The following is a 23,705-nucleotide window of genomic DNA, read 5'->3' on the forward strand; positions in this document are numbered from 1 at the left end:
GAGCCCTTGCTACAGAGGTGGCTGACAGTGGGAGGGGGGGGGTCCTTCACATCTGGGCTGGAGAGGCCACATCTGGAGGGCTGGGCCCAGCGCTGGGCTTGCCAGGACAAGAGCCGGGGTCAGACTGGAGAGTCCAAGGAAAATGATGAAGGGACTGGAGCACCCGGCTGCGTGGCTGGGGACAGACTCAAGGTTTGGGCTTCCATGGTCATGGATCAACCTTTAGGAAGCTGGGCCTACCTTTGAGAAGCCGGGTCTACCTTTGAGAAGATGGGTCTACCTTTGAGAAACCTGGTCTAACTTGGAGAAGCCAGGTCTACCTTTGATAAGCCGGGCCTACCTTTGAGGAGACAGGTCTACATGTGATAAGCCAGCTCTACCTTGGAGAAGCCATGGCGGATCTCGCCCATGTCTGTGGAGGACACAGCCCCTCCTTCCCCGGGCAGTGGAGGAAGGGGCTCACCCTGCGGGTCACCCCAGCTCTGGGCAGGGAGGCTTTTGGTCCTCCTCAGGATGATGTCACATCCTGTGTCGCCCTTGGCCACCTGTGGAGGCCACTGTGGGGAACCTCAGGCCTCCAGGTCCATCCCCCCCACCCCCCCCCTCTCCAAAAGCCCCTTGAGCCCCGTGGTGGCCACCCAGAAGGGCTGGTCACACCCGTGACTGTTTGTGCCCCCTCCGCCACTGTTTGGGGAATGACACGAAACCAAGATGGCTCCTTCTTGAGCGTTTAATGATGCAGGAAGGGAGAGGAGGGATGAGGCAGGACAGAGGCCACTGACAAGGGACGCGGGGACATGCAGAAGCGTCCTTTGGCCAACGTTGGGGTGCTGGAGGGGCCCCCAACTCCTCGGACCCCCCTTGGGGTTTGTGGAGGGGCAGAGTTGACCAGGGACAGGGGTGGCAGCACTGGAGACGTGTCCATGAAGATGCTCTCCAAGCTCTTGCTGTGGCTTGGGTGGGGTGATGGGGACACTCAGGGTCTCCAAAGGGGCAGCAGTGAGTGCAGGGGAGAAAATTCTCCCCTGGGGAAGCATTTTGGGGGTTCGGAAGCTCCAGGAGCTCCCACACATCTCGTGTTGCCCCCAGAGTGGGGATTTCGGGGTAGATGTTTCCTCTGAGCTCATGGGGACAAGCCACCGGTGGAGATGCTGCCTTGGGCCGGCCTCTCCTGGCCATAGGCCAGTACGTTGATCTGGCTGGTCTTCGCCGCCGTTCTCCAGACAGAGAGGATGTTCCTGACGGGAATGTCGGGGTCCAGGGCATCGGTCAGGGTGGCCACAGTGGCGGAGGGGACTTTGTTGTCTTCCAAGAAGAAGCTGAAGGCGTCCTTGAGCCTGTGCGTGAGGCAGAGGCGGGGGGTGAGTGGATGGAGTTGGGATGGATGGTCCCACCACCCCCGGCAGCCACCCCCCGGCCAGCGCTGGCTGCCAAAAATAAACCCCATCTCGGTCAAGGTCGCTGGTCAATGGTGGCGCTCCAGGGTGGCCAAAATTGCTGGCCAACGATGGCCAACGCCTCATGCTAGAGGCTGCCCTGGGGTATCTCCAGTCGCATCGGCAGCCAATGGGGTGGCTGGACGTAAGGAAAACCTCTTCCTGTCAGGGGTGACGCTGCCTTGGGACAGCCCCCAAGAGGAGCATCTCCAAAGATGGGAGATCCACCAACACACAACTAGACAAGGCCTTGAGTAACCGACCTGGGGCAAGACGTGGATCGTAGAATCCCAGAATCATCTGGGTTGGAAAAGCCCTTGAAGCTCCTCCAGTCCAACCATGAACCTCACACTGATCGTTCCCAACTCCACCAGATCCCTCAGCGCTGGGTCAACCCGACTCTTCAACCCCTCCAGGGATGGGGACTCCCCCCCTGCCCTGGGCAGCCCATTCCAACGCCCAACAGCCCCTTCTGCAAAGAAATCCTTCCTAAGAGCCAGTCTGACCCTGCCCTGGCGCAGCTTGAGGCCATTCCCTCTTGTCCTGCCACTGGTTCCTTGGCTCAAGAGACTCCTCCCCCCTCTCTGCACCCTCCTTTCAGGGACTTGTAGACTCTCTAGACCAGAGACCTTCCGAGCTCTCTCCTCAACCAAACTCTCCCAGGAAGCCGTGACTTCTGCTCCCGCTCCGGCTCTTCCAGGATGCAACCTGGACTTACTCATTTTCGGGCTGAAAGTTGGACAACGCCACCATGATCATCTCGTGCAGCTCGATGAGGAAGAGGTCGAGGTTGGTGTTGGACAACGCGAAGGCCAGGTCGTTTGCTTGCCCTGCATCCAGCTTCCCCTGGAACTCCTTGGGCACCAGGCAGAAGGGATCCTGCAAAGACCACCACAACCCTTTTGTGTCCTCGAACCTCCTATCAGGGCCACCGGAGAGCTTCCAAGACATAACCCAGTCTTAAAAATACCCAGGGAAGTGGATTATCTTCAGGATTGGCCAGAGACCTTGACGTGACCCATGGAAGGGATGAGAGGTGGATGTCAAAAATGCCACCTGGCTCCAGCCACCTATTTCCTTTCTCCTCCCAGCGGGGCAAACCCTACTTTCTCTCCCAACCTCATCTTCCTCACCTGGTTCATCTGGACCAACAGCAAGGACCTGCGAGCTGCCAGGACCTGCCACAGCGACAGGATGTGCTTCAGTTGGGTGTTGGGTACCACCTGGAGAAGGGTGACAGAGGGGCACAGGCGTTCAGCTCCTCGGAAAGGTCCCACCTATGCTCAACTGGAAGAGGACGTGTTGGGCCACCAACATCCCCCCATGGTTGCACCTCAGTTGCCCAGTTCAAGCATCCAGGTGGGCCCATCTACATCCCCTCAGCTCCCACATCACCGGGGTCCCCCACCCGGGCTGTCCCCAGGGCCCCAGGGGTCCCCAGGACCTCTTTGCTCTGAGCAGGAAGCCCCCAACCCTCCACAGACATTACACCTTGGAGCACGTGAAGGTGGTGGAAGCCATGGGAGATGCAAAGCCCTGCCCAGAGGGGTGAAGGGATGAAGGTCCCACTTCCCACCCGCCCTGAGCCCCCCTCGCCCACCGGCACGTCCTGGAACTGCTTGGCGCCGGCGTCCATCCTCAAGTCTCGCCGGACATAGTCGAGCAACGGGCGTTCCGGGTCACCACCCGTCACGGCCAGGAACTCAGCAGCCACCTTCAAGGTGGCCAAGGCCTTGGAGAGGGCGTTGACTGAGCGGGCCTCTTCCATGATGCGCTTCTGCTGGTTGACACTGAGCAGCTCCTGAAGAGCAAGAACGTCAAGGGCGGGACCCAGCGAGGGTGGGGACCACCACCACGTGATGCCCTCCCATGTGATGTCCCCCAGGTGCAGGAGAACTGGGTCCAACTCCCCACTTGGGTTGGTTTTGGGTCTCCCCCCACGTCTGCCCGGTCTCTGTGTCCCCGTCATGTCACGGGACTTGAGGGGAGACCTCAGCGTTGGATGGAGGTGAAAGAAAACCAATGACTCGTTTCCTACCTGGGGCACCTTCTCCCTGACTTCCACCTTGGTGGCCTGGAGGGTCCTCACGTTTTTGAGGGGAATGGATGGAGCCGTCTGGAAAAGGTTTGGGACAGATGGTTACAAATGGGCCCGGTGTCACATAACGGGGGCCAGCGGAGAAGCTCAGCTGGGCAGACGTGAGTCCATGGGGTGTCCCCAAGGGTTATGCAGGAGGCAGTCGATGGCCTCCTGAGGCCATGGTGGGGTTGTGGAGGTCCCCGTTGGCTGGAGGAAGGCACCTCCATGACAGAGGACCTGAGGAGCTCACAGCCTCATCTCCATCCCCAGCAAGGCGACGGAGAAAGTCCTCTTGGGAGCTATTTCCGAGGACCAAAAGAGCCCCGGGATCAGCCTGAGTGGGCTGATCTCCACCTTTAGAGCACACCCCCCTCAGCTGCTGCAGGACAACCCGGCTCTGGTGGCCTCAAGTTCCCTTTTCCCACCAGCTCCAGGCTTCATCTTCACAGGACAGAGCCCTCCAGCCAGAGATGTGCTTCAGAGTCCCAACCTGGACCACACATAACCCTGGAAGATCCCTCTTGAAGTTCTCAGAACAGCTCCCAACTCTTCCCTCATTCTCAAAGAAACCAGGTTGGCTTCCCCTTCAACAGACGGAGCTGTAGGTCCTCACGTTACCTTTCAGGCCACCATTTCATGACCACAGAAGTGGTTTCTGGCCATGAAAAACCTTCAAAACCCCCAAGGAACAGAGACAGATGCACAGATCTGCCAAAGCCTTCAGTTGAGTCTGACAACTCCAGAAAGACACGGAGAAGAGGCTGGAAATGGGCTCCAATCCCACCGCTGGCCTGGGACAACCCGACTTGGCCAGCGCTGAGCTCACCTGAACCTTGATGATGGGCTTCCCGCTGATGAAGCGATGAACCACCTGCCGCTGCAGCATCGGGAAGTCGAAGTAGGTCGTCTTGAGGCCGTCTTCGTCTACCTCGTACTGCAAGTTGGCGAGCGCCATGGTCACCAGATCGCTCTTGGTTATGGCCAGCACGGAGGAGGGTTTCACCTCTTCTGCAGAGATGGACCTGGGAGAGGAACGATTGCCCCGTGTGGGTGCAGGGCCTCTCGCCTCAGCCTATTCCCCCACCAAGGACCCGCTTTGCCGAACAAAAGGCCACCGTGGCCTCACAACGGCATCGCTTGGCCACCACGGCTCCCCTGGAAGCCCTGAGAGCCTCTCGCAGAGCCTTTAATGGAGGGTGGAAGAGATGGAGAAGGCCGAGGGGTGAGCGGCTTGAGACCCACCGCTGCTTCTCCCTGGTGACCCCCGCGGCCGTGTTGACGCAGCTGTTTTGCAACTGGATGAGGAACTTGGTCACCAGGTAGCTGATGGAGGGTTGGGTGGGGAGGAGGTGCAGGACAGCGGTGTTGGTGTTGATGTCTGGTGAGAGGTCCGGCAGGACAGTGATGCCTGGAAAAAAAGGGCAGAACGGTCTTTTACCATGGCACGGATCAATTATCCCTTTCGTTGAGGCCTTGGACAGGGTTTTTATTAGGTTTTGTATTTTCAGAAGAGGTTTTAATTCGGTTTTAGCAAATGGAAAGCAAGAAAGCTCAGAAATTTTGCTACGAAGGGTAGTTGCAGAAAGCAACTCAGCCTCGGAGCACCTCCAGAAGAACTGGCCAAGGGAAGAGAGACATGACCACATACCCAAGATGGACGGGTTCATCTTAATATTTCTCCAAACTTTCCGGATCGTCTCGATAGCTCTGCTGAAAGCCAAACGCTGGTCATCTGTGGAAAAAGGGAGAGGAGAAAACAGCGCCATCAAGGCCCCCTCCCAGGAGACACGTCAGGCCAAAGGACCTCTCCATCACCGGAGGCGTCACCCCACGCTGCGCGTTGGCTTGAGCTGGGCTTTGAGCCCGCGCGTGGCATCAAGCAACCGGGCGCCACGACCTCAGAGCTGAAAAGCCCCGTCTCACCCCTGTCGAGAAGAACCTCGCCAAGCACCAAATGCCCCAGGAGAAAGGATCTGCTCTGGATCCACCTCGATGCCTCTGACCTCTCCTAAATCGCCCCCCAAAATTGCTCCCACAGAGGCACCCCCAGCCTCGATGTTGGCTGGGTTGGCCCCATCACGCAAACTACAGGCAGCAGCTTCTCAGCGGAACATCTGGGTGCTGAGGGGTGTCTAACGCCTGTGGCCCAGGCATGACGGAATTCCCTATGGCACCTGAAAGTTCTGGCTGATCCAGGAATTGTCGGACTGTGTAACTTTCCCCTTTATGGCTGTTTTGGAAGAAGTGGATCAGGGCGTTCTGCAGACGGAGAATGTCGGGCAGGTATCGGACGTGTTGGATGTTCTCAAGCTGGAAGAGAAAAATTCAGCGTGATTCAAGGGACAGGGATCCCATCTGGCACCGCAGGGGAACCCGGAGGAGGACCTTGTCTTGTTTGGATGCTCCAAAGAAACACGGGGATGGAAAAAAATGACCGCAGTGCCCCCTGGCCACCAACCAGGCTGAAGCGACTCAGCGCCTGCACATGTTTTGGAGGAGAGGAGATGTTCCCAGAGCAAACCTTGGACAGGAGCTCCAGCAGAATGGGGTATGAGCTTTCAGTGCCTTCTCCATCCTCCTGCTGTAGGAAATGCATCAAGGACTGGATGGTTGTTTTCTGCTCAAATTTCCACATGCAAGGCTGGTTGATCAAGCCCTCCCTCGGCACGTCTTCGAAAGGCAGCGTCTGGCCATAAGCTATTTTCAAGAGGAGGTTGGAGCCATGGGGACATTCATTCATCCTCTGCTCCTTGACAGAATTAAGCCTCTGCTCCAATTTCTGCAAGAACCCAAAGGGTTGTTAGGATCCACCCCTCGTTACTCAAGCAGCCCAAGGGGGATTCAGGGGGGTCTTAGAGCAAGGAAAAGCAACGTGAGCTGTGGAGAAGCGGGGGCCGTGGTGAGAACTTGCCACCAAAGGGACAAGGACAACCCAGGGAGAAACCCAACTGGTTCCCAAGACCATCCGAATTGGCATCTCAAAAGCAACCAACAAGCCAATGTTCCACAGGAGCAGAGCAGGAGACCGCAGCGGGACAAGGTCCCAGCTCAAAAAAGAGGGGACGAGTCTCTTTTTCTCCCACGTTGGAACGCCCTGAGCCCAGCAGGCGCGTCCGGACGTGGCCGCGCTCACCAGCGAAGTGGCGCTTTGGCTGCGTGAGGCCCACAAGCAGCAGCTGGATGTGGGCGTACCTGGAAGAAGGGCTGAGCCACGGCTCTGAAGGAGGTTTCCCATTCTTTTCGGTCCTCTTTCTCAGGCAGGACGCTCAAGGCTACACCCTCATCTGTAGAAAACACAAAGGAATACGTGAGCTTTTACCCTGTAGACCCTGGGGTCTGCCCAGAGCTTTGTTGGGTTTCCCAACAGCAAGGAGTAAGATGATGCTGAAATAAGAGGAAAGGAGAGCAGAAGGGGTGACACAGAGGCCTACTTGGAGCAAACTATCTCCCAACCTGCTCACGCCCTCAAGCTGCTCTGAGGGCTTTGAATGAGCTCGCTGCCCTCCCTGTCTACCCACCGGTTTTGGGCCCCTCACTCCAAAAAGGCCATTGAATGACTCGAGCGTGTCCAGAGAAGGGCAACGGAGCTGGTGCAGGGTCTGGAGCACAGGTCTGATGGGGAGTGGCTGAGGGAACTGGGGGGGTTTAGTCTGGAGAAGAGAAGGTTGAGGGGAGACCTCATCGCCCTCTACAACTGGGAAACCACGGGGACCACCTAGGAAGCCACAGGGACCACCTAGGAAATGACCGGGACCACCTAGGAAAACACAAGGACCACCTAGGAAAACACAGGGACCACCTAGGAAACCACGGGGACCACCTAGGAAACCACAGGGACCACCTAGGGAACCACAGGACCACCTGGGAAACCACGGGGACCACCTGGGTAAACCACGGGGACCACCTAGGAAACCACAGGGACCACCCAGGAGATTGCATCTGAGGTTGGGCTTCCAAAGAGCAGCTGGGGCACAGAAGATCCTGGGTGGCTTTCTGGTGGCCAAGAGGAGGTGAAGGGACAACCCACTGCAGCCACCAGCTCCTCCAGGATGGAGACAACCAGACCTGAAAGGAGGGTGCAGAGAGGGGGGATGAGTCTCTTGAGCCAAGGAACCAGCGGCAGGACAAGAGGGAATGGCCTCAAGCTGCGCCAGGGCAGGGTCAGACTGGCTCTTAGGAAGGATTTCTTTGCAGAAGGGGTTGTTGGGCGTTGGAATGGGCTGCCCAGGGCAGGGGGGGAGTCCCCATCCCTGGAGGGGTTGAAGAGTCGGGTTGACCCAGTGCTGAGGGATCTGGTGGAGTTGGGAACGGTCAGTGTGAAGTTCATGGTTGGACTGGAGGATCTTCAAGGTCTTGTCCAACTGAGATGATTCTGGGATTCTGTGGTTTCTGGGGATGGAGACTCGGAGGAACCAATGACACCAGTCCCAATTAAAACCCAACCACCGCGAGCCTGATGGTGCCCTCCCAGATCTTCCCAGCATCCCTCTACCTGCTGGGTTGTTGATCAGGTCCTGTAGAAACAGATGGACAGTCAACACGGCATCCTCCGTGTTCCTGTTGAGCGCTTCCGCCAGGCACTCCACATCTTTCTGAAGGTGGCCCCAGAAGAACTGCTCCACATCCTCCACTTGCTCTTTCATCAGGTCTAGAATTGCCTGGGGGATGGGGCAGGTTCCTCTGTTAGAGCTCTCAAGGTCTCCTACCCAGTTCAGCCGAATGCTCCTCCCGGCGCGGTGGCCACTCACCTTTTTGTCAGAGTAGAGCCCCAGCAGAAGGGACGAATGGAGCAGAGCCCTCGCAAGACCCACACAGGCAGGCGACAGGCACCTCTCCAGGTCGTTTCCCCGTGAGAGAGGGCTCCCCAGGATGTACCCCTTCTCCGTTGTGTCCTCGGTGCTGCGTTCAGAAAGAGCAATTACCCGCCATGTCTTCTGCTAGGTCCCATGATAGGACCACGGGACGCAGAGACCTTTGCTTTGGCCAACCACAGCATTTTCCCCGTGCCCGTGGCCCTGTGGGAGGGTGAGGTGGACGGGTGAAGTCCTCCAGGGCTGCAAAGCCTGGAGGGTTGACTTACATTTTCTTCTCCATGAAGCCTGGCACAGGTTTGTGGCAAATTCCCCCGACGTCAGCACCACACTGGCATTTCTTCACCACCGTGGGACGCCCACACTGCGTTTGGACACACGAGGGTGGAGTGAGAAATGTTGGAAGCCCAACCGGGTGCTGAAGGCATCTAGCAAAAGCCAAGGGCACCCAGGTGGTTGCCATGTCCTCCCCCTGGCTTTCTACATGGGGTCATCGCAACAGCTAATGAGAGGCAGGAGATGCGTCTCGATGAGGAAACATCTCCAGACCAACCAGGTTCTTCCTACAGCCAGCAGGACACATTTAGGCATCAATTTATGGGGGACTAACCAAGACCTGGAAGTACCCGCTTTGCTCCACTGCTCCCACAGGGAGACACAAAGCCCAGCTCCACTTAGCCCAGCGCCTCACTGGGCGATAAGCCCACCTGGCTTGGAGAAGAGCCCAACTGCCTCAGAGAAGAGCCCAATAGGCTTGGAGAACCCAATTGGCTTGGAGAAGGACCCAACTGGCTCGGAGAAGAACCCAACTGCCTCAGAGAAGAACCCAGATGGCTTGGAGAAGAGCCCAACTGGCTTGGAGAAGGACCCAACAGGCTCGGAGAAGAACCCAACTGGCTTGGAGAAGGACCCAACTGGCTCGGAGAAGAACCCAACTGGCTCAGAGAAGAACCCAACTGGCTTGGAGATCCCAATTGCGTCAGAGAAAAGTCCAGCTGGCTTGGAGAAGGATCCAACTGGCTTGGAGAAGGACCCAAATGGCTCAGAGAAGAGCCCAACTGGCTTGGAGAAGAACCGAATTGGCTTGGAGAAGAACCCAATTGGCTCAGAGAAGAACCTGACTGGTTTCCAAGCCTTGCAGCTGCTCTTGCAGCTAAAGGACGCCTTGACACTGAGGTGACATTGGAGTCCACGTGGGCAGGAGGGGAGCAGGGCAACAGGAGGAGCATCTACAGCAGCCACCCAGTAGAAACAGCCCAGCCACGAGGTCAAGATGCATTTCGAGATGGTGCAAAGGGCATGGGCAGCCAGAAGAAGACCTGAGAAGCTCATCCCAAGCTGGGCTTTTTCCTATGGAGGTGACAGAGCTGCAGTGAGAAGTGCAAGAAGACAGAGCTGCCGAGACCACCGGCCCGAAGGAGACACTTACCTCGGTGACAACCCAGCGGGAGCCACACCGACAAACTACATGTGAAAGGGGATATGGTTAGTCAGTCATCTCCCACAGCAACCTCCAGGATGGGCACGTGGCCAGAAGCTCACTGAGAGGGTGACAGGCCTGGCTCCCCCCTCCCACCATCCAGCCCCACCACGTGCCTCTCACAGAGCTCGTCAAAAAGGGACCCAAAGTTGCTCCACCCAAGCGGAGATCACGAAGGACTCAACAAGACAGAGTCGGCCTTGACGAGTCTTCAAACTCTTCGTTCCGTCCCCTGGCTGATCACAGTCCCCTACATGCACTGGAGCAGCGAGATTCCCCCAATACTTACAATAAATTTTATCCGTCGTCCCAATTTTCCAGTTCTTCTCATCAAAAAGCAGGTCTTCAGGCATGGTGGGAAGGTAGGAGCCCTTGGGAAGGAAACGGGACAGCAAGTGAGGTGTGGGGTCAGCATCTTCCTCGCTCGCTTCCCACCCATCTGAGGAAGAATTCTGCTTCTGGAGCAAGCAGTGGGGAGGAAGGCTCCTCCTGCACGGCCACGGTCCTCAGGGAGGAACTTCTGGTGAGGGAACAAGGAGCAAGCAAGGGAGCGAGGCACATCAGACAGGGAGTCCCCAAGATTCCCAATTATTGATGAGTTTCGATTCTGGAACTGAATAAACCACAGGGCAAACATGGCCTTGAAGGGAAGGGGGAGGATCCAGAGATGGCTGTTGCCTTCGCTTCCAAGAAGAGCAGCACCATGTCCTGGTTGCTTCCTGCAGCCCTCAAATAACAGGGACAACTCGGGCACGGAGAGACCTGAGGGGAAGCCCAGCTCAGGAATGAGCGTCTCTACCATCATCTGAGTGATAGAAGACCTTGGGCAAGAAGAAGGATGCTCGGGCTGGGATTCACAGAATCCCAGAGTCATTGAGGTTGGAAAAGACCTTGAAGTTCCTTCAGTCCAACCATGAACCTCACACTGACCGTTCCCAACTCCACCAGATCCCTCAGCGCTGGGTCAACCCGACTCTTCAACCCCTCCAGGGATGGGGACTCCCCCCCTGCCCTGGGCAGCCCATTCCAACGCCCAACAGCCCCTTCTGCAAAGAAATCCTTCCTAAGAGCCAGTCTGACCCTGCCCTGGCGCACCTTGAGGCCATTCCCTCTTGGCCTGCCGCTGGCTCCTTGGCTCAAGAGACTCATCCCCCCTCTCTGCACCCTCCTTTCAGGGAGTTGCAGAGGGCCATGAGGTCTCCCCTCAGCCTCCTCTTCTCCACACTAAACCCCCCCAGTTCCCTCAGCCGCTCCCCATCAGACCTGTGCTCCAGACCCTGCACCAGCTCCGTTGCCCTTCTCTGGACACGCTCGAGTCATTCAATGGCCTTTATGGAGTGAGGGGCCCAAAACTGAACCCACTCATCGAGGGGCGGCCTCACCAGTGCCGAGTACAGGGGTAAGATCCCTTCCCTGTCCCTGCTGGCCACACTGGTGCTGATACAAGCCAGGATGCCATTGACCTTCTTGGCCACCTGGGCACACTGCTGGCTCCTGTTCAGCCGGCTGTCAATCAATGCCCCCAGGTCCCTCTCTGACTGGCAGCTCTCCAGCCACTCCTCCCCAAGCCTGTAGCGCTGCTGGGGGTTGTTGTGGCCCAAGTGCAGCACCCGGCATTTGGCCTTACTGAAACTCCCCCAGTTGGCCTCAGCCCATCGCTCCAGCCTGGCCAGGTCTCTCTGCAGAGCCTCCCTACCCTCGAGCAGATCAACACTCCCACCCAACTTGGTGTCATCTGCAAACTTACTGAGGGTGCACTCGATCCCCTCGTCTAGAGCATCAATGAAGATGTTAAACAGGAGTGGCCCCAAAACCGAGCCCTGGGGGACACCACTCGTGACCGGCCACCAACCGGATTTAACTCCGTTCCCCACAACTCTTTGGGCCCGGCCATCAGCCAGTTTTTGACCCAGCGAAGCGTGCGATCATCCAAGGCACAAGCAGCCAGTTTCAAATCACCTAACCTCTGCCAGCGAAGCTCTGCCAGGCCCCCAGCTCCCCTTGAGTCAGTCAAGAGACCGGCACATCCCATAGACCATCCACCTCCTCCATGTTTGAAATGACCCAGGATGGACGATCCCAGTTAATTCTCAGCCCAAGGAACGAGAAGGAAGAGGAACAACGATCTACAAAGCCACACTCTGACCAAAATGAAGCCTGACTGCCAGGACACATCGCGCCGGGATGGTGGGGTGGGGAGAGTTGAGCACCGCGGCCTCACCACTCACCTTCACCGCGGCAGGCTTGAAGCAGATGTTCTTGAGGAGGTGAGTGATGCGGCTCGGGAACAGGGCCAGAGTGACCGCGGTGTGGAAGACCACCTCCAGCAGGCCTGGGTCTTCACCACCACCCAAAGCATCCATGATCTTCCTCAGTTTGTCTTCCAGCAGCTCATCTGGGACCGGTGGCAACCGAAGGATGTTCTCCATTTGTCTCATGACGGACTACAAAAGTTGAATGAAACAGAGATAAGCGAAGGCAACCACCGTGGCACCTCCCATCAGGACTCCTCTGGCTTCACCACTGAGGTTCAGTGGCCATGCAAAGGCTTATTTGTGTCCCCTGGCAGCAGGGAGCCCCCACTTCTCCCCACCAACACTTCCTGTTTCCAGGAGGTTCCAGACCAACCAACAGTTCCAGACCGAGCAACATTTCCAGACCAAAAACCATGGAAACCTCCTGTTAGAGACACGACGGATACTCACAGTCAAGCTCTGGTTTTCTGTGGAATCTTTGCTTTTTAGCTGGTTCTGTGCTTTGTCCAGCATCAAAAACACGGCTGTTGTGCTCCACCAGGTGTTTCTATCCTGGAAAACACAGACTCATGGTGTTATCCTAAGAAGCAAGTGGAAGGGTAAGAAGAGGAGGTTGAGTGCATCCTACAAGGGCCTGTTGCTCTCCTCAACTGGAAGGGACCCCCTGCGAGTCAATTTTCTAGGGTTCAAGCTCATAACAACCCGCCTGAGAAATGTTCTAGGGCTCAAGAAACAACCCACCTGGGAAATTTCTACCCCTTGGGGTAAAATCCACTTCTCCACCTGGAGCATCTTCCATGTCGAGGTGAGCCCATAGACATCACAGAGATTTCTGATGAGAAACACCTGAGGCCACGGAGTCGGAGCTGTCGCCACCAGCTTCTTCATGGCGTTCACCAGGTCTCGATCCTTCTCGTTCTCCTCGGCAGTGGGTGCGTTGGGATCTGCAGCTGGAAAGGAGGTTTCTCGTTATGCCCAGGCCCCACCGGCGACACGTCACACACGGCCTTCCCCAACGCAGCCTCTCCAGCTGTTTAGGATCCAGGTTGCAGCAGGATCTTCTCCCCACAGGTTGAAACGTGGCTTCAAGCCAACGTACAGAAAGTCCCTGAAGACGTAGGGGAATACTTGGAGAACACAGTGAGTCTGGGGACTGAAGAGCTGGAAAGTTTGTCCAAAACAACTTCAATATTCATAAAACCAGTGATTTTCCAGTAAAAACCTCCAAGGCTAGATCTTTTTTGTGTTTAGTCTAGACCTTTTTAGGGGTAGGCGCAGTTCTCACGTGACGCTAAGCGAAAGAACTCACCGGAAAGCATCTGTCTGCCAAGCACGGTGGCCACGTGGCTGATGGAAAGCCGGAGCTGGGCGATGAACTGGAGGGTGTCAATTTTTGAGGCCTCGGGCTCACAGGAAGCGGACAGGTCTGCGGTGGAGAGGCAGCTTTCTGCGAGCTGGCTGACGTCTTCTTCGGAAGAAGGATACATAAAATCCTGCAAGAGAGAGAGAGACACAGTTTTTAAGTCTAAAGGAGGGTTGTAAGTGAGCAGCTCCTCCTCCTTCCTTGTGCCTTCTGCTCATCTTTAAGGTGAGCCCCTCCTTTGGCTCCTCATCCATAAAACGATGTGGAGGGGGGGTAATTAATGTGATTAACAGATTTTTGCTGGCATGGTGGCTCCAGGTTATGGCGTTCGCAACCCAACGGGGCCTCACCTCCAGACAGTGCACCACCATGAAGTAGAAGTGGTCCATGTTACTCTGGTTGGATATTATCTCCTCCATCGTGGACAGGTATTCTTCCAAGTGAACCTTGACGTTGTTGAACCTAGAGAAGAAAAGGACACGGAGAATCAGCAGCCGCATAGCTCAAGGGGCTCAGAAACGGCGTCGGGGAGCAACCTCGGGGCTGACCCGCAGCGCAGCAGCAGCTTCAGGAGGGACGACTGGATGGTGGGGCTGGTGTCCATGCACTCCTCGAAGGGCGACAACTCACTTTTCGGCTTGTACACTAAGAAAGAAACAAGAGACCCATCAGGGGACGTCCAAGAGTGCGAGGTTGGACCCGGGTAGAGAAGACTCTGAGGTTTTTTTTACCCTTTTTCCGTGCCTGATGCTCGGGGTTGGGTTTGCAAGCCACAAACTTTATCAGCTGCTGAATGATTTTGGCAGACGGCGCCTCCCTGTCTCCCAAAAAGTACATGGTGATGAACTCAACGAAGAAGGAATTGCATTTCCTCCGGAATTTGTTGTGACAGGCAACAGCTTCCCTGGAGAGAAGAAGAAAAACGAGACTCGTGGTCAACCTCCAACCAAGGAAGGAAATTATGTCCCTCTCTCTGCAGAGCAAAGGCCCCAAATCAGGGAGGGGGCACCAGCATCTTCCATCCCAATATTTAACAAGAAGACACTTGAGACGGGCAGGTTTGGGTCACCTTGTGGCCTCCGAAGCTGTGGGGGTGTAATCCTCTGGGAATTGCTCCTTGCAGATCTTACACTGCTTGTTCTCCCACTCCAGGATGCAGCGAGTGCAGAAGATGTGGCTGCAGGGCAGCTCGGCTGGGTCTGTGATCTCCCGCAGGCAGCTCTTGCATTCCTTCACACCTTTCCTGAGGGACAGCGCCAAAAGAAGAGGCAACTCAGCACGGATTTGAGGAGGGACACAGGTTGGCTCCTGCCTAACGTACGCCCCGGGGTGGGGATGGAGCTGGATGGGTGCTGGTGAGTCCAGGACAAGGGTGACCCACCACCACTTTGAGAACCAGCAGCTTCTGAGGTGCCTGAATCCCAGAATCCCAGAGTCACCTCGGTTGGAAACGCCCTTGAAGATCCTCCAACCCAACCATGAACCTCACACTGACCATTCCCAACTCCACCAGGTCCCTCAGCGCTGGCTCAACCCGACTCTTCAACCCCTCCAGGGATGGGGACTCCCCCCCTGCCCTGGGCAGCCCATTCCAACGCCCAACAACCCCTTCTGCAAAGAAATCCTTCCTAAGAGCCAGTCTGACCCTGCCCTGGCGCAGCTTGAGGCCATTCCCTCTTGGCCTGCCGCTGGCTCCTTGGCTCAAGAGACTCATCCCCCCTCTCTGCACCCTCCTTTCAGGGAGTTGCAGAGGGCCATGAGGTCTCCCCTCAGCCTCCTCTTCTCCACACTAAACCCCCCCAGTTCCCTCAGCCGCTCCCCATCAGACCTGTGCTCCAGACCCTGCACCAGCTCCGTTGCCCTTCTCTGGACACACTCGAGTCATTCAATGGCCTTTTTGGAGTGAGGGGCCAAAAACTGAACCCACTCATCGAGGTGCGGCCTCACCAGTGCTGAGCACAGGGGTAAGATCCCTTCCCTGTCCCTGCTGGCCACGCTGGTGCTGGTACAAGCCAGGATGCCATTGGCCTTCTTGGCCACCTGGGCACACTGCTGGCTCCTGTTCAGCCGGCTGTCAATCAACACCCCCAGGTCCCTCTCTGACTGGCAGCTCTCCAGCCACTCCTCCCCAAGCCTGTAGCGCTGCTGGGGGTTGTTGTGGCCCAAGTGCAGCACCCAGCATTTGGCCTTAGTGAAACTCCTCCTGACAACCATCCCATCCCTGAGAGGCAACAGTCCGCGGTCGGGATGCTGGGTGAGAGGCACGGAGAGCCTGGGCGCTCAGGGGAGCTGGTTTCTTTAGCGCCAGCCCTACGAGAAGTTCCTCCAGAGATGACTGATCACCTCCAAGACAGGCTCTCAGCCCTTGGCTTCATCACCGCGGCCTCCCTCTGGCCCAAAGTTCACCCCTTGTGCTGACATATTCCCCCACCCCCTTTACAAACATCACACCGATGGAAAAAAAAACCCAAAATCAACTTTTTTTCAGCTCAGACTTACACCAGATACACCACGTCAGCGTTCTCGTTGCATTTCTTCAGCACTCTCGTAACCAAATCAAAAGTGTCCTCCGGCTCAAATCCCGGCTTATCGTGGAGGCGCTGCAAAAGGCAAACACGCAGCGTAAGATCAGCAGAAATGTCTCTCAGGTACGTAGGGGACAAGTATTATGGGATGTCGGTGCTGCAGGGACACCAGGTTAGACAGCGGAATTAAGCAGATCCACGTCTGGATGTCTCTGCGTGGAATTCTTGATACCGAATCCTTATTTTAGACTCGAATATAAATAGTCTTTGTCTCTTAGATGGTTTTTCCAGCTTTTTCCCATTCCTAAGCCCTCCTTCCAGCTGGGAGCTGAGGTCCTCTGGAAGAGAAGAGCCCTCCCAAGCTTCCAGCCCCGAGATGCCCCGGGGAACACCTACATTCCAGAGGAAGATGAACTGCTTCACCACAAGCCTCAGGAGTTTCTCCTCTATTTCCATCTCATTGTGCAGCAGGTGGTCAATCAACATGTAGACAATGTTGGTGCAGGTCCAGCGATGTCTGGAAAACACCAAAACCCCCCCCAAAAGAAAAAGATGGGGTTAGGTTGGAGCACAGACCTCCCACGGTCCCTTCCCGCTGGCGTTTCTGTGAGTCACCCCCGGGGGCACGTGGTCACAGGAGGACATGAGAGCTCCTGAGGCAGCATAAGAAGGAGAAAGACACGGCGTGGTCCTGCCTACGCGGCTCGTTTCAACGAATCTTGGGCCGAACTGAAACCACCAGCCCATTTCTGGGTGTGGTGGTCCCAGGAGAGAGCTCCTCGCGCCACTCCCAAAAGCATTTTGGCCCCAGTAAGGAGAAATTCCACCAGAATTAAGCAGCGAAACATCCACCGCTTTTTGGGTTTTTGGAGCCACTTTGGCACCGCGGTTGTGATAATGAGGAAGGAGCAGGAAGGAGGGGACTGTTGGAAGATTTGTGACTCTGGCTCCTCAGGAGGAGTGAGGCTACAGTTCACCTGACCTTCAGACAGCGAGGAGTTTGCTTGTGCTACAGTCACAGAATCCCAGAATCATTGAGGTTGGAAAAGCCCTTGAAGATCCTCCAGTCCAACCATGAACCTCACCCTGACCGTTCCCAACTCCACCAGGTCCCTCAGCGCTGGCTCAACCCGACTCTTCAACCCCTCCAGGGATGGGGACTCCCCCCCTGCCCTGGGCAGCCCATTCCAACGCCCAACAGCCCCTTCTGCAAAGAAATCCTTCCTAAGAGCCAGTCTGACCCTGCCCTGGCGCAGCTTGAGGCCATTCCCTCTTGTCCTGCCGCTGGTTCCTTGGCTCAAGAGACTCATCCCCCCTCTCTGCACCCTCCTTTCAGGGAGTTGCAGAGGGCCATTAGGTCTCCCCTCAGCCTCCTCTTCTCCACACTAAACCCCCCCAGTTCCCTCAGCCGCTCCCCATCAGACCTGTGCTCCAGACCCTGCACCAGCTCCGTTGCCCTTCTCTGGACACACTCGAGTCATTCAATGGCCTTTTTGGAGTGAGGGGCCCAAAACTGAACCCACTCATCGAGGGGCGGCCTCACCAGTGCTGAGCACAGGGGTAAGATCACTTCCCTGTCCCTGCTGGCCACGCTAGTGCTGATACAAGCCAGGATGCCATTGGCCTTCTTGACCACCTGGGCACACTGCTGGCTCATGTTCAGCCAGCTGTCAATCAACACCCCCAGGTCCCTCTCTGACTGGCAGCTCTCCAGCCACTCCTCCCCAAGCCTGTAGCGCTGCTGGGGGTTGTTGTGGCCCAAGGGCAGCACCCGGCATTTGGCCTTATTGAAGCTCATACAGTTGGCCTCAGCCCATCGCTCCAGCCTGTCCAAATCCCTCTGCAGAGCCTCCCTACCCTCGAGAGATCAACACTCCCACCCAACTGGGTGTCATCTGCAAACTTACTGAGGGGGCACTCGATCCCCTCGTCTAGATCATCAATAGAGATGTTAAAAGTCAGCAGAGAGTGACTAAACTTACAAGACGCTCTCCAGGAGTTGTTTCTTTTCTGGGTAGAACTGAAGCTGGTAGTTGTCCCGACTGATCCACTCCACCCAGGGCTTAATGGACTTGATGTTTTTGAGCCACGCTACACAGGCGTCGAAGGGCAACAGTCTGCTTTCGATGGGCTGCTCTTTCTTCAGGAGAATGTTCAGGGCGTCGAGAGCGACAAACTGAAACGATATTTGTGAAGAGAGAGAAAAAGAGTTGAAGGAAAGATCTGAGCTCACTGGGGGGTGCCATGGAGGGAAGGGATTCCGCAGGACTAGATGCTGATGGAGCTCTGGGAGTAGCTGCTGGGGCTGAGTTAGAAAAAAATTAGATTTTATGGGTGAAGTTCTGGCGTCTGTAAACTTTTATGAGTCTATTTATGTCGTGGATCTTGGCGGCACCACAGGGAGTTCTCCAAAACCCTCAGCTGGCTGCTCTAAGCCACCAGCACTGTAGGAGGGGTGTGGAGACGTGGCCGTGGCAAGCTGAGGAGCTGGAGCCCACCACGACAAATCCCACCCACCCCGAGGGTCAACGTGTCTAAGGGGATGTAGAAGAACTTTAAATATAAATTAAATTATTTTAAATATAAATTATATTTAATCTGGTGTATTTGAAATAGATTTTAAGGCCTAGTGAAACGTGTTCAGGACGGAGCGATCTCGTCATATCACCAAGGCAACCGGCGTGAGGCTCAACAGGCCTGAAGAGTGTTCTTAGCCTGCTGCTTGTATAGTCCCGACCTAAGGCTGGTTTAAAACCCCATCAAGCTGATCCTATAGAGACAGTTCTAACAAAGGATGGTTAATTGACTAAACACAGGGGTTTTGCTAGATTAAGAGAATTTAGGATAGAGAAACCACTTGCTCTACTTAAGCTTTTCATAGAACATCTTGAAGACTTCTCAGAACTGTGTGAGATGAAAACTAGTGGAAGAAAGATGAAGAAGATGACCCAAAAGATGACCTGAAACTGAAGGATTGGAACCGGAAGAGAATTTGGCTGAGACAGGGGATTGTAGTGAACTTCAATAAACGATGAGAATCAAGAACTAAAAGGTTGAGTGGAAACTTATAAAGACTTTGGGCTTGGGTAATAAATTTAGAAATAATATATAAATGCATGTGGCCTTCGGGCGTTGGCCACGCGTTGAGGTGTTGGCCCAACTCTTGAGTTGTTACTAAAGCTGCGCCTAGGGATACCCCCAGTCTGGCGAAATCCTTAACCAGGGGACTTCAACGTGATACCCAGAGCGCAGCGAAGATGAGGAAGTCTGACTAATTATGCAGCACGTCGTTAAACAACGGGAGTCGTGAAGGCCACCATGTTCGAACACCGGAGGGGAAGGGTTAGAGGGCGACCACACAGCTCTGGGCTCACCATCTTCTTGTGGGGGTTCTCGTACATTGCCCACAACTCGTTCACGACAGTGTCGTTGCTTTTGGCGATGTCGACGAAGAGCTGATAATCGTCACGGAGGTAGAAATATTCCATGTGAAGCCAAATGGGGGAAAAACTCATCTGCTTCCCGCCCGCGGAGGAGCAGAGTTGCTCTGCGTTGGTGAGGAAGGCTTTGGAAAGGATCTGCGGGTAAAACAAAACACATTATTTTTACTCAAAGTGACCAAAAAAGGGACTGAAATGAGACGCTCAGCATTGCTGTTGTATCCCAAATGAAGTTTCCTCATCAAAAATAGTTGTCAAGGTGGAATTAAGACCGAATGTTCGTAACAGCTGAGGAGTAGCCACAGACCAGCACCAGGGAGGGCTTGTAAAAACACCGGATTTGGCCAGGACTAGGGCCAAAGTCAAGGCCAGTTGAAGATGGTGCTCAACTCAACCCTACAGTGCTCCACCCAACCCTACAGTGCTCAACCCAACCCTACGGTGCTCCACTCAACCCTACGGTGCTCAACCCAACCCTACGCTGCTCCACTCAACCCTATGGTGCTCCACTCAACCCTATGGTGCTCAACCCAACCCTATGCTGCTCCACTCAACCCTACACTGCTCCACTCAACTCTACAGTGCTCAACCCAACCCTACGGTGCTCCACCCAACCCTACTCACCTCGTAGACGGAGTCATCTTGTCCAGGAAAAGCCATCCTGACAAAGTCGTTGGCATAATAGTGGAGCATGTCTGGAGTGCTGCCATCTGGCATCCAGACGTTCTTGATGAAGGTTTGGTAGAACCTGGCCACTTCCTCCGTCGGCTTCTTGGGTTGGTCTAGAAGGGACAGCGAAGAGAGTTACGGCCTCTTGGCAGAACAGCAGAGCACGTTGTTAAGACGGAGGTGGATGTGAGGGCGAGCGCAAGGCCACGGGTGAAGAGGCACAGTGCCTCCACTGGAAGCGGAGATACCACGCGGGTGGTTCCTCCTCTTAAGGACGTGGATTTGGGGCAGTTTTTGTGGTGTTAAAGCTCCCCCTGGAAAGCCTGATGTTACCTTTGGCATGATAGACCTTCTCCCACACGTCGTCCAGGTAGGCTTTCAAAACCCAACTGAATGGGAACTGGCAGAAGAGGGAGTTGTTGGGGTCTTCGGTCATTGATAACACGGAAATCTTGGCGTCTGCCGCCCTTGAATTCAAACAACGCAGAAAGAAGCATTAAACTGCGCAACACACCGTAGGCGTCCAGAGTAGGACCCCCTCAGAGAAGTTCCCAACTCCCACTGATGTCTTTCCTTTAAAGTTGCTCAGAAACTTGAGGAGAAATTTGGTTGGAAAGTCAGGGAAACTGGGCCAGACCAAAGAAAGAGTGAATTTTGCCAACAGCTTAAAACAACCGGGAAGTTTTGGTGCCAGTTTTGGCAAGGATGAGTCAAGCATGAGCTACTATTTCGCTACAACCACCAGCTTTTACTCTGCTAAGGAAAACCACCTCCGTGTACATTTACACCCTGTCTCTTACTTTGGGGTGTATTTAATTTTTAGGAACGTTTCTTCTTGGAACACCTGCAGCCACAGTTCTGCGAGCGGAGAGCCTTGGGAGATGTGATTCAGGTTGTTGTTGGCATCCGCCACGGCGAGAATTTGGGCAAAGACGTTCGTCACAATGTCCTCCAGGTGCATCCAGAGCGCCTGCCTGAAAAAGGAGATGCCACGCCTCGTCGTGTCGCTTCCCCACCCCCCACCAAGAAACCCTCCTCGGCATCGGTCTCAAAGACCCACAAATCAACCAAAACAACCCAACCGCTTCTGAAGATGCCAAATGTGGATGTCCGGGCTTCACACCGACCACCCTTTTGTATTTCAGAGTCAGCTGATGTTGTTGGCTTCCAAACAAGCCCATCCAAAAGAAGCTTCCTCAAAATCACCAGCACTCTTAACTAATTTTTTGCATTTTATGACCTTTCAGCAAGCCCTTACCTTGGTCTGGTAAAAAACCCACATATTTAGACACTTCTCGGTTGCCATGTCTCGGTCTTTAAGCAAGGTGCCTCCCACTTCACGCCGAGCAGTTTTAGGACCAGAATTACCCAGCGTTGAGGAGGTGGCCCACAGCCAGCCCTACCTGAACGATGTGTCTTCCAGGATGAATTCCACAGAGAGCGCCCTGCGGAAGATCCATTCCCTTGGCTTTTGGATCAGTTTCTCTCGTTCTTGTAGGAGGTAACAAATCCTCTTCTTCAGGATGGTCATGAAGCGGCTGGAAACTAATCACAAAAGAGCTGGTTAAAACCCTCCTGGCGCTCATCTCCAAGTCAGGAGACTCCATCAAAACCCTTTTCCACTCAAAAATCGCACCACCTACGATTCTTTTTTAGCAGTTCTATGCACAAATCAACTCCCACTAGCCGGTGACGACTGTCTGGGATCATCTATCAAGGTCTGCAGCAAAGCTTTGTGGTTTAGTCCAGATTCTAATCCCGTGCACGAGGAACTGTGTGGGAGCCCCCTGCAACGTCCCCCTCTGTCTCCTGGGGGCTTCTCCACCCGCGATGGCTTTGAGGGGCACCAGAAGTGGCTCTTAACCCGCTCGTTGTCTTCTTCCAGCCGTAGAGCTTGCAACATGCAAGAAGGAGCCACTTCTAAGCGCTCCCGACTCACACGTACCGTCACTCTGAGAGTGGAAAAGCAAGTTGTGAAGGATCTTGATTCTCTCCGTTGGACGCTGGCTGTTGTCCCTCTTGTCCTCCAGCTGGATCACGGCCTTCTGGATGCTGCCTTTGATCATTGCCTCCACGTTGAGGAACTGTGGTTGGAAAAGATGGGAGGTCAGTTGGTTTCTCAACACTACTTTAGCCCAGGGACGCTTGTCCTGGGACATGAACTTCTCCAGCTCCAAGGTCTGTACCCATCTCACCATCCCAACAAACCCTGGGTAAGTCCCTCCCCGGGGTGCAGAGGGCTGCTGCTGTCCCTGGGAAGGGACACAGATTTGTTGAGGGAGAAAAGGCTTCTGGGCTTGTACCAGTCACTCAGAGAGGGGCTGGGAGACGACCACCCTACTTCGATCTCGCAGCGGGACCCAGGAAGATCTGCAGTTAGTTTTTCCTGTGAGAAGGTACCAGCCCCAGCCAGAGATCAAAAGCAGATCTCAAAACGTCTGGTGATACCCAAGCCAGTTCTTACCCAATGCCAAGCAACTAAAATGAGGACAAAAAAAGGAAAAAACCAAAAAACCTACCTTTTCCTCTGGGTAAAGACCTGTGTCGATGAGGCTTCCCGAGGCAGCAGAATTCTCTGGAGAACCTGAAATCACAATCAACCACACAACTCAGCCATCAAAACCCCAACAAGAGATACGTGCACCCATGGGAGGTGGCGGGGGTTTGGGGCCTTGACAATCAACAGAGAGAAATAAAGCAGCCCTGGGGTGGAAATCAGCTTCTTGATGACACAAGCCCCTCAAATTTGGGGAGGTTACCTGTTGGAAGTGTGGGAAAAGAAAAATAGCGAGAAATCTGCAAAACACACATTTCCTTAACACATGATGCCCAGAACAGACACAGGATGGGATGAAGATTCAGTGATTTGTGTTGTCGTGGTGCCAAGGAGGGACATGGAGTGAGGTGGAGACCGCGCGGTCCCGTTCTTTCACTTCTCTCAAGGACAGGTTTATCTCCTGCTCTTCCCCTTCTCTCCGGGACGGTTTGGCAGTAGTCCAGCACCTTGTCTCTCATTCTTCCTCTTTTCCCACAAAAAAACAGCGCACCCCTCGCACCAAGGAACGTGCCGAGTCGTTACTCAAGAGATAACGGCTTGACCACATTCCCACCCACTCACACAAGATAAATCCTACCCCGAGTTTGTGTCTGACTCAGGGGGATGATAATCCAACACCAAATCAGAGGGACAGATCGATGGGTTTGTGCTCCTCGCCCCACCCCAGAAGCCTTTTGGTAAGATTTGAGTCCTCAGCTACGCCGAGCGATTACCTGGGAATTAATTGTGTGTGATTGCAATCATTTTTCTTTTGTGCAGTGCTCTAGAGCCAACCTGCAGTGTGTGCATTTATCGTAGGAAATCTTAAAGAATCTGTAAACGTTGCATAAAAATAAACTGTACTATTTGTGAATCTGACAGCTTCTCTTGAACGCAGCCGGACCTACAGCCTACGGGGTGTTCGTGCATCTGGTGTCAGGCCTAGAGCCACGGCCCTAATTGGCAAAACAATTAAGAGATAAGTCCAGCCACCCCCAGCCCCTCTGTAAAAGGAGCAAGCTTTTTAAAACTCTTTTCTCTTAGGATATTATTAATAGCAGAAATCATTAATAAATAGATATTGGTTTATAGGTTTGATTAATAGAGCAC

At 54.7% G+C, this 23,705-nt stretch overlaps 1 protein-coding gene across 5 annotated transcripts in view; it reads right to left on the reverse strand.

Moving 5' to 3' along the window:
- Nucleotides 1–712: 712 nt before the first annotated feature.
- Nucleotides 713–23,705, reverse strand: part of LOC141915849 (E3 ubiquitin-protein ligase rnf213-alpha-like) — a 53,418-nt gene continuing 30,425 nt past the window's right edge. For 2 of the 5 annotated variants that reach the window (XM_074807728.1, XM_074807727.1), the window contains 34 exons: nt 22,579–22,643; nt 22,005–22,143; nt 21,463–21,604; nt 20,860–21,033; nt 20,393–20,526; nt 20,015–20,172; nt 19,325–19,528; nt 17,933–18,126; nt 16,347–16,467; nt 15,925–16,025; nt 14,495–14,668; nt 14,157–14,329; nt 13,974–14,070; nt 13,776–13,887; nt 13,372–13,555; nt 12,804–13,012; nt 12,513–12,614; nt 12,036–12,251; nt 10,097–10,178; nt 9,757–9,791; nt 8,597–8,691; nt 8,265–8,415; nt 8,009–8,174; nt 6,709–6,800; nt 6,038–6,295; nt 5,691–5,826; nt 5,165–5,248; nt 4,759–4,924; nt 4,343–4,538; nt 3,475–3,552; nt 3,037–3,237; nt 2,570–2,659; nt 2,155–2,315; nt 713–1,337 (listed from right to left, as the gene is read on the reverse strand). In XM_074807728.1, the coding sequence (XP_074663829.1) occupies nt 1,124–1,337; nt 2,155–2,315; nt 2,570–2,659; nt 3,037–3,237; nt 3,475–3,552; nt 4,343–4,538; nt 4,759–4,924; nt 5,165–5,248; nt 5,691–5,826; nt 6,038–6,295; nt 6,709–6,800; nt 8,009–8,174; nt 8,265–8,415; nt 8,597–8,691; nt 9,757–9,791; nt 10,097–10,178; nt 12,036–12,251; nt 12,513–12,614; nt 12,804–13,012; nt 13,372–13,555; nt 13,776–13,887; nt 13,974–14,070; nt 14,157–14,329; nt 14,495–14,668; nt 15,925–16,025; nt 16,347–16,467; nt 17,933–18,126; nt 19,325–19,528; nt 20,015–20,172; nt 20,393–20,526; nt 20,860–21,033; nt 21,463–21,604; nt 22,005–22,143; nt 22,579–22,643 (4,904 nt within the window). In that variant the 3' untranslated portion in view covers nt 713–1,123. Of the gene's footprint in view, nt 1,338–2,154; nt 2,316–2,569; nt 2,660–3,036; nt 3,238–3,474; nt 3,553–4,342; nt 4,539–4,758; nt 4,925–5,164; nt 5,249–5,690; nt 5,827–6,037; nt 6,296–6,708; nt 6,801–8,008; nt 8,175–8,264; nt 8,416–8,596; nt 8,692–8,864; nt 9,678–9,756; nt 9,792–10,096; nt 10,179–12,035; nt 12,252–12,512; nt 12,615–12,803; nt 13,013–13,371; nt 13,556–13,775; nt 13,888–13,973; nt 14,071–14,156; nt 14,330–14,494; nt 14,669–15,924; nt 16,026–16,346; nt 16,468–17,932; nt 18,127–19,324; nt 19,529–20,014; nt 20,173–20,392; nt 20,527–20,859; nt 21,034–21,462; nt 21,605–22,004; nt 22,144–22,578; nt 22,644–23,705 lie in introns of those variants that run through there. The other 3 variants (XR_012621020.1, XM_074807729.1, XM_074807730.1) reach the window with 3 other exon arrangements.

This window comes from Strix aluco, chromosome 27, assembly GCF_031877795.1.
Source record: "Strix aluco isolate bStrAlu1 chromosome 27, bStrAlu1.hap1, whole genome shotgun sequence".
NCBI classification, from domain to species: Eukaryota; Metazoa; Chordata; class Aves; order Strigiformes; family Strigidae; genus Strix; species Strix aluco.